General features: G+C 45.4%; 1 protein-coding gene across 1 annotated transcript; it reads right to left on the bottom strand.

The window, feature by feature from the left end:
• Positions 1–1014: 1014 nt before the first annotated feature.
• On the bottom strand, positions 1015–15624 carry LOC137525219 (phosphatidylethanolamine-binding protein 1-like). Its single transcript, XM_068246207.1, has 4 exons — positions 15432–15624; positions 8714–8823; positions 8515–8615; positions 1015–1766 (listed from the first exon to the last, which is right to left on the bottom strand). The coding sequence occupies exons 1-4, from the start codon at positions 15564–15566 to the stop codon at positions 1552–1554; spliced, it is 561 nt and encodes a 186-aa protein (XP_068102308.1). The 5' UTR covers positions 15567–15624; the 3' UTR covers positions 1015–1551.
• Between the last annotated feature and the right edge of the window lie 854 nt (positions 15625–16478).

Below are 16478 nucleotides of genomic sequence, written 5' to 3'. Positions count from 1 at the left end.
GACAGGTCAGGTTGTATGTGTCTAACTAGGGATGATCAGTGAGATGCAAAAATTTCTGAGTTCATGCAGGACTATGTATGCAAATATTCTCGGTGAAAATGGACCAATCAAGTTCCACCAAGGTTTAAACTGATTGGCCCATTTTCAAGCTGCTCACACTTGCATACACAATGTATATAATCCTGCATGAACTCAAATTTGTGTATCTCATAGAAAGATCATCCCTATGTCTAACTATCCACAGCACCTCTAAACTGCTGTACAGAGCACTGCAGACCTGAGGGATGTTTGTTGTGCACACATTAATGCAGGGAAATCAAGCTATAACTGGCTAACAAGCAAAGAGAAAATACTGGTAGAGTGTATTGGGTAAAAAGTACATTTCAGAAGATTTGAAGGCATGTGCAATAAGCAAGGTGTTCTCGTAGCGCCCAACACTACTTACATGTTCTGAAGTAATTCACACAGGCAGGTGACCACGTCGACTCCCTTGGAATTGCAGCCTTGGTGGGTTTTTTTGTTTTATTTCTGACAAGGCTCTGGCTACCCCCATCTGTGTCGCCGTGGCCCAATTGGTGGCTAAAGTGCTGCAGCAACGTAGGTATCGGTTCTAAAGAGCTTTAGCAGACTTTGAAAACATGGTCGTGACTCTGTTACCAAGGAGGGGACCAAAGAGTCAAAGTCCCAATTATGTCACATTAGGGAAGTCTGATAAAAGTTCCCCCCACCCAATGACAGGTTCTGAATTTTTAGGCTGCAGGTACTATTTAACTGCAAATAGCATGTTCTGCCTTTCACTGCTCCAACCATTAACCTTTCCTGTAATGATATAGTTGTATACAAGCATGGATGCTGACTGGGTAGGGTGAGCTACTTATAAACTGGAATTTCAGGGATGCTCCAGCAGGAACTGCACCAGCCCGGTATTTGCAGTGGATAACTTTCTCTGTGTGTTATAGTCTGGAATTTTTGTAGTTAAAAGTTCACCAAGAAGTAAATCACAGCACAGCAAGATTAAGTTACCGTATATTTTAATCTCATGCAAATTGAAAATCTTTATGCATAAACTACACAAACAAAAAATCTACACTGCTGAAGACTCACCTGTTTTATGTTCAGTGTTGAACTATTGCCCTTTCCCAGACTGGCATGTCAGTGTGTGCAGTTAGTGCTATGGTGGCTCAGCTACAGCTGGTAATGGATTATTAATACTAAAGGTAGTGAATGTAAAAAGACTCCTTCCCTAACAGAAACTTTGTACATAATACTTGAATTCAGGCAAACATTAGAAATGGTTTTGCCCTTTCCCAGACTGGCATGGCATAATTTCGGAACAATTTGCATCTCATTGATCGGTGTCAGTGTGTGCAGTTAGTACTATGATGGCTCAGCTACAGCTGGTTATGGATTATTAATACTAAAGGTAGTGACTGTGAAAAGACTCCTTCCCTAACGGAACCTTTGTACATAATACTTGAATTCAGGCAGACATTAGAAATGGTTTAGTGAGTTGCACAGCTTATTGCTTTGCTCTGTAGGGGGCAGACTGCATTAGGAGCTGAGTTGTTTGTACAGTATAGGGACATATTCATCCCACTCTGCCTGGTAGCAGGTCCCAGCAACAGGGGCTCCCAGGCCATACTTCTGGCGGAAGGACGACAGCTTGAAGCATCCCCTATTATCTCCTGAACGATTGGTCAGTATTCGCTCATTGCACTTCAGCAGTTCCTTCTGCTCATAGACCATCCAGACGTAACGATGAAGGCCTAAAAACAGAACATACATGCTGATAGCTAAAGGCACATGAAGAACTGGATGTTTTTACAACAGCCTAGAGGATACTACACTTTACAGTAGTCCTACTCCCAAGAAACGTACACAAAGGGCTCGCCACTCCTACATAAAGCCCTGTCACTGTACACTTGGTTCAGTGTCCTTCCATGGCAACAACATATGCACTGCAAATTATCCATGTTTCCTTATGCAGCTCTTGGGAAAGTGGAAAGCATGGCAGAAACAGATTTCCAGTGAGCCTGACATGGAGGGGAATATGGAGGAGGAAATGCTTGGTACAAAAGGACACTTGCCCTGCTGTCATGCTGAACTTTTGCCTCTAAGGGCTAGTTTCCACTTGAGCCGCACGCGTCTGCGAGATGCGTGGCGGCTCTTCCGGGTATGCGGGTAGGCAGACGAATCCCATCAGCCATGCCATGCACGGCTATGGGATCTGCAGCCTCCCGCACCGACTCGGATGGAAATGCCGGCCGAATCGCTAGCGGCAGCGATTCGGCCGTCGTTGCCATTGCACCCTATGGCAGAGTTTCCCCACACGATTCGCCTGTGGGGAAACTCTGCGGATTCGGAGCGGTTTCCGTGCAAGTGAAAACAGGCCCTTAATGTACACATCAATGATACAATTTTAATTATACAATCTTACAAAATCTATGTAGAGGAAGGGTGACTATAATTTGGATACTTCTGGGTAGTTCCTTGTATTACATAGAAGTGGGTAAGATTCTACAACAGGCATGGGCAAACTTGGGAACGCAAAGACTGACTCACGTTCCCAGCCTGTCGGCTCCTGTCGGCGAAACCGCCTGCCGGCGGGGCCAGGAGCATCTGATGGAGTCTACGTGGGCACCGGACAGCTGCAGGGGGCTGCTGGAAGACCCAGGTGAGTAAAACTCAATTTTTTTTTTACAGAGACTTAAAGAGAAACTTCAACCAAGAATTGAACTTTATCCCAATCAGTAGCTGATACCCCCTTTTACATGAGAAATATAATGCTTTTCACAAACAGACCATCAGGGGGTGCTGTGTGACTGATTTTGTGCTGAAACCCCTCCCACAAGAAGCTCTGGGACCGCAGTACTTTTGGCAGTTTGTTACAATGTAACAATGTTCACAGACAGGAAATGGCTGTTTACAGCTGTCTCCAACAGCCAAAACAGCTAGGAGCAGCTACATAACCTGCCCACAGTAAAAATGTCACCATGTAATAAATGTCAGAATGTAAATCAGGGAGAGGAAAGATTTTACAATGAGCAAACACTGACTAAATCATTTATACATAAATTATGGTAAAAAATGAAGCACTTTTTTTATTGCATTATTTTCAATGGAGTTCCTCTTTAAGTGTCCCTTTAAGAATATGTCTGCCTCCATGAATCAGGAAGTAGACACTGCAGATTCATTGCAGGATTTGTATCAGCTTAAGAAATGTTTTTGTTTAAAGGTTATTATTCTGTTGTGTATCTTTTAGAGCAGAGAGGAAGTTCTGCAGTGTTTCTACTTCCTGCTTTCATGGAAGCAGACATATTGTTACCATCCTATGTTTACAAATGAGCTTATCTGCCGTGGCAGTCAGCCAACACAGGGGAGAGAGGAAAATTACAACTTGTGATTAGACAGATGAGGGGGAATTAGACAGGCCAAACTCTACATACATACAGGGTGCATTTCTCTTATGTTTTCCTTCTGTCCAGTGCAAGAGTTCGGACCCACTTTAATTGCAAGTAGCAGTGTAGTTGACTGGGTAGCAGGTCAATATATAGCTACATATTGTTGTATTGAATGCAGCTGTACATAGCCAGACCAACAGGTTTGTTAAAATCCTATCAGATTTCAGATAGTGATCAAAAGCTGCAAGGGGCTGAATCTAACACACAAATATATATTTTTGTGCACATGGTGAATCATTTAAAAGGATACCAGAACTGAAAAAATAAAATGATTGCTGCAGTGTGCGGGGGGTTAAAAGTACATACCATCCACTCCTGCCCCCCTCCGTCTTCCGCTGTTAGTGTAATATACATCCCGGTGTCCGGCGACTTGCTTGACCCCTCACCCGGACATACTGTGCCCTGTGTGCTCAGTATGTCCTCCCCTTTTCACTTCTGGCCGGTGCATAGCGAGCGGCTCAGAAGCACGCTGATCCCTCTGTCTCCTCTGGGCTGCGTGTGCACTCCACTACACCAAGTTTCACATGATTAGCATGTGACGCTTGGTGTAGTGGAGCGCACACGCAGCCCAGAGGAGACAGTGGGATCAGCGTGCTTCTGAGCCGCTCGCTATGCGCCGTCCAGAAGTGAAAAGGGGAGGATATACTGTGCGCACACAGGGCGCAGTATGTCCGGGTGAGGGGTCAAGCAAATCGACGGACACCGGGATATATATTACACTAACAGCGGCAGACGGAGGGGGGCAGGAGGAGCGGATGGTATGTACTTTTAACCCTCCACACTGCAGCAATCATTTTTTCAGTTCTTGTATCCTTTAAAGAGACTCTTAAGCGAGCATCAAACTCGCTTTTTCCCTTATATTCAGCAGGGGCATGTTTGCCCCTGCTAAAACGCCGCTCTTCCGGCAGAACGGAGGTCCTTTACCCCCCAAATCCCACCTGCAAAATCCACTACCAACTTGGTCGTAGATTTTGCTGCTCATGGAGGCAGAGCTATGAGCTGCTGCTCTGCCCCATGCGCGTCTATCAGCGGCGGATCTCCGCCTCTCCCCGCCCCTCTCAGTGAAGGAAGGCTGAGAGGGGCGGGGAGAGGCGGCGATCAGCGCTGATAGACGCGCTGAGAGGCAGGGCTGCGGCCGTTAGCCCTTAGCCCTGCCTCAAGCAGGAAGTGCTCCCCGCACAGCACAGAGGGGATTTGGGGGGTAAAGGACCCCCGTTCTGCCGCAGAATAGCGGCATTTTAGCAGGGGCAAACATGCCCCCGCTAAATATATAAGGGAAAAAGCGAGTTTTATTCTCGCTTCACACTCTCTTTAAGGCCTGTTGTCACACAAGTGATTTGAGAGGGGAAACCCTGCCTATTCAACCAATACCCACCATATGCCGGCGTGATTCAGGCAGCATGCTGCCTTTTAATGCAGCACACACCCGAATTCCTATAGCTGTGCATGGCATGGCTGCAGGAATTCAGGTGCATACTGCATACATACAGTACAGACCAAAAGTTTGGACACACCTTTACATTCAAAGAGTTTTCTTTATTTTCATGACTATGAACATTGTAGATTCACACTGAAGATATACAAACTATAAATGAACACATGTGGAAGTATAGTACATAACCAAAAAGTGTGAAACAACTGAAAATATGTCATATTCTAGGTTCTTCAAAGTAGCCACCTTTTGCTTTGAGTATTGCTTTGCACACTCTTGGCATTCTCTTGATGAGCTTCAAGAGGTAGTCACCTGAAATGGTTTTCACTTCACAGGTGTGCCCTGTCAGGTTTAATAAGTGGGATTTCTTGCCTTACAAATGGGGTTGTGGAGAAGTCAGGTGGATAAACAGCTAATAGTCCTACTGAATAGACTGTTAGAATTTGTATTATTGCGAGAAAAAAGCAGCTAAGTAAAGAAAAATGAGTAGCCATCATTACTTTAAGAAATGAATGTCAGGCAGTCCGAAAAATTTGGAAAACTTTGAAAGTGTCCCCAAGTGCAGTCTCAAAAACCATCAAACGCTACAAAGAAACTGGCTCACATGTGGACCGCCCCAGGAAAGTAGGACCAAGAGTCTTATCCTTATCCTGCGGAGGATAAGTTCATCCGAGTCACCAGCCTCAGAAATCGCAGGTTAACAGCAGCTCAGATTAGAGACCAGGTAAATGCCACACAGAGTTCTAGCAGCAGACACATCTCTAGAACAACTTAAGAGGAGACTGTGTGAATCAGGCCTTCATGGTAATATATCTGCTAGGAAACCACTGCTAAGGACAGGCAACAAGCAGAAGAGACTTGGTTGGGCTAAAGAACAAAGAATTAGACCAGATTAGATTTTTGGTTCCAACCACCATGTCTTTGTTGCGATGCAGAAAAGGTGAACGGGTGGTCTCTACATGCCTGGTTCCCACCGTGAAGCATGGAGGTGTGATGCTGTGGGGGTGCTTGGCTGGTGACACTGTTGGGGATTTATTCAAAACTGAAGGCATACTGAACCAGCATGGCTACCACAGCATCTTGCAGCGGCATGCTATTCCATCTGGTTTGCGTTTAGTTGGACCATCATTTATCTTTCAACAGGACAGTGACCCCAAACACACCTCCAGGCTGTGTAAGGTCTATTTGACCAGGAGGGAGAGTGATGGGGTGCTGCGCCAGATGACCTGGCCTCCACTGTCACCAGACCTGAACCCAATTGAGATGGTTTGGGGTGAGCTGGACCGCAGAGTAAAGGCAAAAGGGCCAACAAGTGCTAAGCATCTCTGGGAACTCCTTCAAGACTGTTGTAAGACCATTTCAGGTGACTACCTCTTGAAGCCCATCAAGAGAATGCAAAGAGTGTGCAAAGCAGTAATCAAAGCAAAAGGTGGCTACTTTGAAGAACCTAGAATAGGACATATTTTCAGTTGTTTCACACTTTTTGGTTATGTACTTTACTTCCACATGTGTTAATTCATAGTTTGGATGCCTTGAGTGTGAATCTACAATGTTCATAGTCATGAAAATAAAGAAAACTCTGAATGAGAAGGTGTCCAAACTTTTGGTCTGTACTGTACCTACGTCCTGCGAGACGCACACCAGCTCAGTGGAATCCAGCCCCAAGTGAAGTGCTGGTGGTCACAACACACAGATTTCAGCAATCTTTGTTTTACTTGCTGGGTATCAGGAGTGCCCAGACATGTACAGTCATCATATGTGATATATAGGTATATGCAGGGGCATTGTTAGGATCCTAAGAGTTCCGGGGCACTTTTTGGCACTACAGACGAAAAATGGGTGCGGCTATAAGTGGAGCTAAATTTACATGAACTAAGTCTAAGTAGGCCTGCCCACCAAGATGTTGGCTGAAGCCCTCTCTCCATTATTACTAAAAAAAAATTTAAAAAAAAAAATTGCAGAATTTCACATTAATAGGCAGTGACACAAACATAACTAGGAAGAGTTATCTGGCTTCTGTGCTGGCTGGATTGGCTTTCTGCTGGGCGGGCTGGCTGGCCTGTTGTCAGGTTGTCTGGCAGTCCTCTCCCATAGCATTCCCTGACCTTCTAGTGGACACCCTCCATCCAATCTGCAAGTCTGAGGACATATTCTAAAGCTGGCGAGAATCAGGCACTAGGAGCTCTAATGTCCGATTCATTCTCAGACACTAGGGCAGTGGTCCTCAAACTGAGGCCCATGGGCCGAATGCGGCCCCCCGAGGCTTTTTCACTGGCCACCCCCAAAACCAAAATGTATAACTTATAGATGTGGTTCACTGCACCCTTAAATATCGGTGGCCCACATATAGAATAGCAGTGCTGGCACCACCCATCCACATACTGTAGAAGCCAGCAAGCAGTCATTTGCTGGCTTCCAATCCAGTTCTGCATCAGGTGACACTGCTGTCCAATTGGATGGCAGGTTGTCACCTGGGTATGCTTCACTGTCTGGTGCAGAAAGACGTTCTTCAGGCGCCACATGACTAAATGGCTGCTGCTGGGAGTTCTCCTCCGGGAACGATTAGGAGGAATCAATACCTACATTCAATGTAATGTTTTTAAACATAATTTTATGTATGTTCCGGCCCCCCGGCAGTCTGAAGTATGTTGACCTGGGCCTTGACCGAAAAAGTTTGGGGACTTCTGCACTAGGGGGAGAAGCCCGGAAGAGAAGAGGTCTGCATAATCTGGAAACCAAGCGACTGAAGAGGAGTACTGCTGCCCGCTGCCTGGAGGACAGCCTAGGCATCCCAGAATAGATCCATGGCACATGACACTGATCTTTGGGGCTAGCAACGCCCCTGGGTATATGTATATAGAAACATTAAAGCTATGCATATCATATAGTTCACATATATTCAAAATCCTTACGATCCCACTGATTGAATATTTACACACACTTATGTCAAACTACATAGAAATAATGCACAATAATTCACTTCATTTATTCCTATGGGTGCAATTTAACCAGTTATCTGACAATTATGGTAGTCAACCCCCCCCCCCCAAAAAAAATAATTGAAATTGCATATTGTTTTAAAAAGTAGCTGTATTTTAATTATATGCAGAGTGGTCCTGTAACAGCCCTACAGACTACCCTTCGCAGCTGACTGGCAGCTTGACTATGCTCTCCGACTGCATATTGAGTGAAAGAAGTGGCAATGGCAGCATGGATGCAACCAGGCGCAGTGAAATTCATGTGATCACACTGCTTATGTTAAAAAATACAAGTATTTCGTGCTATTTCCATAAGATGCACAGACTTCCTCCCATTGGCTTACGGAGGCGGGAAGGGACACAGGCGGTGAGCCGCAATATGTAGTAGGCAGGGGAGCGGCGATAAATGACAGCCCGATTGTAAACAGTCAGCTAGCAACAATGTGTGTCGGTTTTTATAAAGGGGGACAGCAGAGCAAGGGGGCAGCTGGGGGGCATACTATAAGGAAACAGAGGCTGGTGTTAGTATGCAGAATGTGCCTCTGTGTCCTATATTGATTGCAGAAACCCACCTCGTGTTCTCTTTAAAACCCAAACCTGTATATCTATTGTTTATTCAACCTTACCGATTCATGTCACTCACCAGATCCTTTGGGTGGGCCTGAGCCAATATAATCAGAGAGGACACAACCGCTACTGATGTCATTTCCTTTCATGTTTACAATAAGGAAGTGGTGCCATTCCCTAAATAACATAACCAGATGGAGATACATGAGTAAGTATTGCATTTCTACATTGAGTGAACATAGAGAGCCATCAGAATTGCAAAGGTTATGCACAACCTGAATTTTGGGGTCTTCCTGCTGGGGGCATCTGGGTCAGTCATCGCAAGAGTATACAGTTTGTTACTGTCCATTCCTTCCCATGAAATGCTTGTAGGACGATTCTGAACCTGAAGTAAATGAAAATACAAGTTTCACTACAGAGACAACAAAAACAGGACATCCTTCTTTCCTGGTCCTTCTATAAAACAGAGTGACCACCATACTGTGAAAGAGCTAGGAATTGGTAGGAGGAGCTTGCTATGAAAGGGAAACAGAAATACTACATATAGTAGTATATATGATATGACATGTGATCAGGACCCAGGAGACCTTCGGCTCTATTCACAATAATTTTCTGCATGCAGAAATGCAATAGCGGTAAATTACCGACAGAAATAAGACCATCTTGAGATAAACAAAATTTTATGCATGTTTTTATCGCATGCGTAAAAATTGTATGCATGATTTTCCCGCATGCGTAAAAAGTGCAGTAAAATGCGCAAATAATGCAGGGGGAAAAAAAGTCAAAATTCACAAAGAAAAAGGGGCACATTATTTCTGTCTTAACCTCTTGAGGACCACAGTGATTAACCCCCCTAAAGACCAGGCCTTTTATTGTGAAAATGGCCACTGCAGCTTTAAGGCCAAGCTGCAGGGCCGCACAACACAGCACACAAGTGATTACCCCCTCCCCCTTTTCCCCCCACCAACAGAGCTCTCTGTTGGTGGGGTCTGATCGCCCCCCAGTTTATTTTTTTTCTTATAAATATTTAGTCTCTCTTTTTTGTTTTTTTAATAAATAAGTGTTTTTCTCCCTCCCCCAGCCAGCCTACCACAGCGACCGGCTGTGATAGGCTTTAGCCCATCACTGCCGATCGCTCTTTTGTGCCTCAGGGGGACACAAAATCGCAGCGCTGTACATGCTAATTAGACGGAGACTGAAGGCAGGGTGGAGCTCCACCCCTCAAGCAGGAGATGCGCGTGCACCCTGCGCACGATCTCGTGCAGTAGCCGGCCCCAGTACCTGACGCCAATTGGCGTTAAGCGGTCCTGGGGCTGCCGCCGCGACCACGCCCATTGGCGTGGGCGGTCTTTAAGTAGTTAAAGTGAACCAGAGACAGCACTCATGTATTTTACCATACATATTAGTGGGAACATTAGAGAAAACACCTATCCTGCTCTCGGTTTCATTCTTCACTGCTCAGCCTGCTTCATATCAGCCCTGATAAAATCCCCGACTGAGCATTCAGTCTGGCTTTGCTCAAGAAGCATTATAGTGGAGTCTGTCTTCTCTGATTTCTTTTCAAGCCCAAGCCTGTCCCCTTCTGGCTCTGCTATAATGACTCAGTTATAAGGATTCCTGAGCAAAGCTAGACTGAATGCCCAGTCTGGGATTTTATCAGGGCTGAAAACAAGCAGGCTGAGCAGTGAAAAATGAAAGAGCAGGGTAGGTGTTTTCTCTAATGTTCCCACTGATATATGTGGTAAAATACATGAAGGTGCTTCGTCTCCGGTTCACTTTAACTACAGATTTTATATCACCTACAAATACTTACTAATATATTTAGCTTCCCATTGACTTAAATGGACTCTGGAGCCTTGAGCGCTGTGTTTGCTGGAGGTTTTTTCTTCCCCCCCCCCCCCGCATGTTTACTACCTGATTACTTATTTATTTTACAAATTGTTCCCGCATAGGGAATCCATGCGTAAAATTTTTATTGAATGTGGAAACCGTGGAAATTATCACTGCCAAAAATATAGCAGTAAAAAAATCCCTTGACGCATGTTTGATTGTGAATAGAGCCCCTAATCAGCGTTACTACACCACCTGGTGGTGGAAGAGGGATGATCAAAGACTCTTCCATCAGCAGGTGGCGCTGTAACGCCAACATGGTCTGGAACCCAATCACGTCATATCATGTGATCAGAACTGAGAAAACACGGGGGTATATCACCACCGCCTGCAGGATAGAAGAAGCTGATCCAGCTGTCCAGACAGGTAACTATAAAAGCTCCCTGCTGCCAACTCTACACGCCCTGCTAGCCTGACAGGCCTGCATACTTCCCCCTATGGCAGGAAAAATTTGGCTCTGCAGCCAAATAAAGTTAAATAGGGTTTAACAGAAGCACTTTTTCAGCACCAAGGGAATAAAACAAGTCCTCACAGCTGAGAAAGGACAACATCCAAAGTCCACAAGATAATAGTAATAGTATATAAAAAAAATAAAAATCAGTGCACATCATTTAGTTTAAACAGTCTGTAAGGCTCCACTACGGTGATAATCCATCTACATATAATCTTGTGGTTAACCATCACCCAAACAAAGTAAGAGAGGCTTACCAGCTACCAACAACCCACATTATAAGGTTGTATGTCTCGCATTCACTGCTGAAGATTTGAGCCAGGATCTACCAAGAATCCAAGCGACCATCACTCCCTCATTCCAAGCAGGTGTAATATCCAGAACAGCCGATATAAAACAAACAAACGGCAGCTCTAAGTGTAAACCGTTTAGTAAAAAATTTTGGCATAAGCCTTAAAAAAAGTAGAGATAAAACCAATAACTTACATACGGGGCCCAGGACCTGGGAACCCCCAACAAAATTTGCACAAGCTGGTCCACAACCAGTGAGACAGTAAAGGTGCCGTCTGTCTCCTTCCCAGTTTCGCAGACTTGCGTCATCAAGGGAAGTTTTACTTTAATTGGCAGCTAAAAGGTTAAAAAACAAGTTGGACACGTACTTCTGTAGTAGGGATGTTCAATGAAATGTACATTTTTATGCAAATATATGCAGCTTTAAAATGGACCAATCAAGTCCCACGCAGGTTTAAATTGATTGTAGGCATCTCATTGATCATCGTTACGCAGTAGTGAGGTTCCTCTGGATGGTCCAGAATTTTCCAAATCCTACTGCCCATCATTCCAGCACAGTGTCGCTTTAGACCTATTCAACAAAAGCTTGTCAAATAGCTTGCACTTCTGGCCACATTCCAGGCCATGAACGAGCACATCCTGACTGGGCATGCGCAAGTAGATTTCAGTTTACTGGATAAACACTCAACAGTCAGGAGCCCAGCCAGAAGATGGCAAGGAACCCTGCACTGGAATGGTGGTGTCCACAAGGATCCAGGAGACCTCTGGACCATCCAGAAGTTTAGTAACTACTGAGACAAATATTGTAAAGTGCTATGGAGGCTGTCATATTTATTTCCTTTTAAACAATACCAGTTGCCTGGCAACCCTTCTGATCCATTTGGCTGCAGTACTGTCTGAATTAAACCAGAAACAAGCCTGCAGCTAATCTTGTTAGAAACATCTGATCGGCTTATGCTTGTTCAGAGTCTATGGCTAAATGTATTATGCTGGGTACACACGTTGCGATTTCCCGCTCGATCTGCGGGATCGATCCGATTATTTCCGACATGTTCAACCAGGTTTTGAAAGATACAGCCGTCGATTTTGCATGTTAAGTATGCAAACTCGACGGCTGAATCGTTCAAAACCCGAACATGTAGGAAATAATCGAATCCGATCGATCCCGCAGATCAAGCGGGAAATCGCAATGTGTGTACCCAGCATTAGAGGCGGGGACCAGCAGGACAGCCAGGCAACTGGTATTGCTTAAAGAGAGTCTGAAGCGAGAATAAATCTCACTTCAGACCTCAGATAGCAGGGGCATGTGTGCCCCTGCTAAAACGCCGCTATCCCGCGGCTTAACGGGGGTCCCTGATCCCCCAAATCCCCTCCGTTCAGCGGGGGAGCGCTTCCGCATTGGGGCAGGGCTAACCGCCGCAGTCCTGCCTCCCGCATTGGGGCAGGGCTAACCGCCGCAGCCCTGCCTCCCGCGCGTCTATCAGCCGCGTACCTCCGCCTCTCCCCCGCCCCTCTCAGTCTTCCTTCACCGAGAGGGGCGGGGGAGAGGCGGCGATGCGCGTCTGATAGACGCGCTGAGAGGCAGGGCTGCAGCCGTTAGCCCTGCCTCCAGGAAGAGCAAAATTTACGACCAAGTTGATCGTTGATTTTGCAGGGGTGGGTTTGGGGGTGAAGGGACCCCCGTTTAGCCGCGGGATAGCGGCGGTTTAGCAGGGGCACACATGCCCCTGCTAACTATGAGCTCTGAAGCGAGATTTATTCTCGCTTCAGAGTCTCTTTAAAAGGCAATAAATATGGCAGCCTTCATATCGCTCTCACATCGGGTTCACTTTAACTCTAGTTCAGGGCTTTGGAGGTCATTTGGCACTAGTATGGTTGAGGTGAGCCAGTGTGAAATTCCAGTAACATAATTCAGTGGATACCACCATCTCCAATGGCTAGATTTTAAATAGGTTATAATAATTGCGTACACTGTTCAGCCAATTAGAATGCTTCAAGTTGTAGAAATTGCTGTGATTGGAGTAGTGGTCCCTGTGGACTTTCACACTGGCTCACCTCATTCATACTAGCTCTGGCCATTTACCTTTGATGCACTACACCTGCACAACACATAAATGCAGCACATGGGAAAATATTCACATTTTATAGCAGTTTATAAATCTGCTGTTTGAAAAATTCTTTACGATGCATTTTTTATATGAACATATGCAAAACAATGCCCCTCCAAAAATAAACAGAAGCACTTGTGCCACCAAAACAGTAACATTACGTAGATACACAGTAGCACCCTCATCAAATGTAAAAATAAAATATGCTTAAGGGGGTGGGAGTCACATTACCATGAGTATTATGTAAAAAATGCATGAAGTTGCATGTAAACACATCAAACGCAGTAATAAATACTCTATCCATGTAATGTTTGTTTTTCACATAGGTAGAGCTTGCACATTCTGGCAAGCTTATGCAACATGCATTTGTTGTGCCATTTCAGTCAATAGACAATTGGCAGCCAGTATATAAGTCAGGAGATACCTGGTCTGAGCATAAACCTCTTTTTTCTTTTGTATGCAGCAATATTAGTTTTTACAGCACCACAGAAGATGTTGGCTCCATATAAATCAATATTTGCTTTTTCAAATCCCGCGAATGAACAGTCTCCAAGAGAGTAGACAAAAGATTTTTAATGTCAATTGTAAAAGTAAAAGTTTGGTCCCCATTATATAGTATCTATCATGGTTATACCACTCTATTTAGAGATATTTTTTCTTCCCTCTGTGCAGATACAACACCCATGTCAAGCCTATTAGAAATCAAACCAAAAACCAAGCTGCAAATGTACTTCCCTAAATGCACTTTTTTCCCCTCTTAAACACACACTACAGTAGAATCCCTTTATAGTAAAATCCAAGGGATCAGGAAACGTAGTCTACTATATCAGAATTGGTCATACATTGTATATTTATACAGATGCAGTTGCTGGGACCTAAGGACTGCGTTTACTATATCCAGAGGTTTACTCAATTCGAGTTTACTATGAGGCGTGTGTAAGATTATATATATTGTGCGTATATGTACTCTGCAGACAACAGCAACGCTGCGGGAACAATAACCTATTCACTAGAAAAATCCAACCAACTCTCCCCAGTACCCCACCCTTCCAGATTCATTGGTCAGTGGTGTCCGCTCCCCATATACACCGTGATTGGTATCAAGAAGCAACAAATCAATAAACATCAATTTATACCTTTCCCAACATATCAGGTGTAAGAACAAAGGGAAATACTATAAAACATTTCCCTCGTTTTTCTGTCGGGCAACTGTGACTAAATACTACCATTTAAAAAAAAATAAACTTCCAAAAATTCCTCTATCAAAACAGAGTAATGTAGAAACACCTGGGCCTTTATAGAAAGACATAAAAAAAATGTTTTCCCCAGCAAGCGGTCATTGATCATCTCCTTTAGTCTATACAAACCTCATGAGTTTCAATTGTTTATTTATCTACCTTATATCATTAGCTATATAAAAATTGCTCTGTCCATGGTTCTTACAAGCGTTCATTCCAGATCTAAAAACTGGTAAGCTAAAATTCTTCAGGCTACAACACAAACCCCCCCCACCAGACCACATTTCACATTCTCAGCCCTCCGCCAGCAGCAGACCCAGTGCTAACAGCTGTACTGCATCCCACAGATTATAAACTGAATGGTAACAGAACAGAAATAGCAGCACATTGTAACATCTGTAACTACAGGAGAACTCAACCCACAGACAATATTGTTGATAAAGTCTCCTAGCAAAGTGAGTGACAAAACTGGGGTGACTCCACTGACAACTCTAGGATAGCACAAGGTCACAAAAGGTAGGCATAAGCCAAGCTTAGTCCTCAAGAGCCCAAAGTCAGGACCAGCTCTGATTGTTTGTTTACCAAGTACTAATGAAGTTTGTAGACCAATATTTACTTTTTCTGTGACCTTTACACACTTCATGATCTGGTGTGTTTATATATCTACAGATGACACAGGAGAGCAGCATGGATCTGCATGTGCTCAGCTCATCACAGGAGAGGTCATTCTGCTGGCACACACATTGGGGAGACATAGGTGGCTTAGGCATGCTCTTGTGCCAGGTGCTCAGCACATGAAGGCTAGACAGACACACACAGCAGGGAGGAGGGAGACGTTTTATTGCATGGGACACGCCAGTCCTCCGCTAGCCGCGCTGCTGCTATTAGAGGTGTATCTACAGAGAAGGCGCGCGGGCGGGCGCAGCACACACACTACTACAATGTGCCATAGCGGTGGGAGTGGCAGGGAACGTCCAGCACGCTGCAGCAGCGAGCAGGCCTACACCATCACTACCTGGGTGGGGGTCAGCACCTGGCCCAGCTCCTCTATCGCCAGCGAGCCGTAGGTGACATTAAGCGCGTGCACCGGCTTTTCGTCCACCTCGCTGAGGGCCAGAGGCCCGTTCCACAGGGAGATATCTATCGGCATCCCGCCCGCAACTGCCAGCACTAGAGCCAGACTGACTGAGCCCAGCAACACGCTAACCAACGCCGCACCGCCGCAGAGCCGCGCCTCACTGACGTCCAGCCAATAGCGAGGGAGGGAGTGTTCCTGGCCCGCCGTCTCATTGGCCGACGGAGATCACCCGTGTGATGGTCCAGTCCCCCGTAGCCTGCAGAGATAGAAGGTGGTTCACATGTGCAGCCAGACACCATTAGTGTTCTTATTGGGAGCAGGAGATGCATGGAAATCAATGGCAGCGCTGTGCAGAGGTGCTGCAGTGTGTGCTGTCTGTGCGCTGCTCCGCCTGCGGGCCACTATTGGCCTTACTACTGCCTCCAACGTGCTGCTGACAAGAGAGCCGCGTCCCATACGGCTTGCTGGATTGCAGCAATGACTTACATGCGTCATGTGATCAACGTTTCTAATAAAACGACAATTTCCATGCTTAGCATGTCTGTCAGAATGTAACTGTTGTGCGCAGTGCTGGCCTTTGGTATGAGCACCTGATGGTTTAAATGTCTACAAGACACCTTCCTCTGCTGCTATGAGACAATGGAGTGGCCATCTGTCTATAATTTGCCATCATTGTTGCTGTGTATAGTAGTACTGACATGTTTCACAGCGCTTGTACTATGTGTAAAGTCATGTCAGTACTGTCCCTCAGAGGAGCTCACAATCTAAGCCCTACCACATGCACATGCACAGTCTAGTGTACCTTTCACACTGTCCTGTAAAGGCTGCCATACACTTATAGATTTGCAGCAGATTCGACCGTCAGATAGATGCCTGTCAGGTCGATTCTGACAGGAATCTATCTGATGTGTGCCACACACTAAAGGTAGCCATACACTGGTCGATTTGCCATCAGATTCGACCAACAGATAGATCCCTCTCTGA

Source organism: Hyperolius riggenbachi, chromosome 1 (assembly GCF_040937935.1).
Source record: "Hyperolius riggenbachi isolate aHypRig1 chromosome 1, aHypRig1.pri, whole genome shotgun sequence".
In the NCBI taxonomy this organism is placed as follows: domain Eukaryota; kingdom Metazoa; phylum Chordata; class Amphibia; order Anura; family Hyperoliidae; genus Hyperolius; species Hyperolius riggenbachi.
The sequence above is the reverse complement of the archived record's forward strand: the minus strand, read 5'-3'. Positions and strand labels throughout refer to the sequence as shown.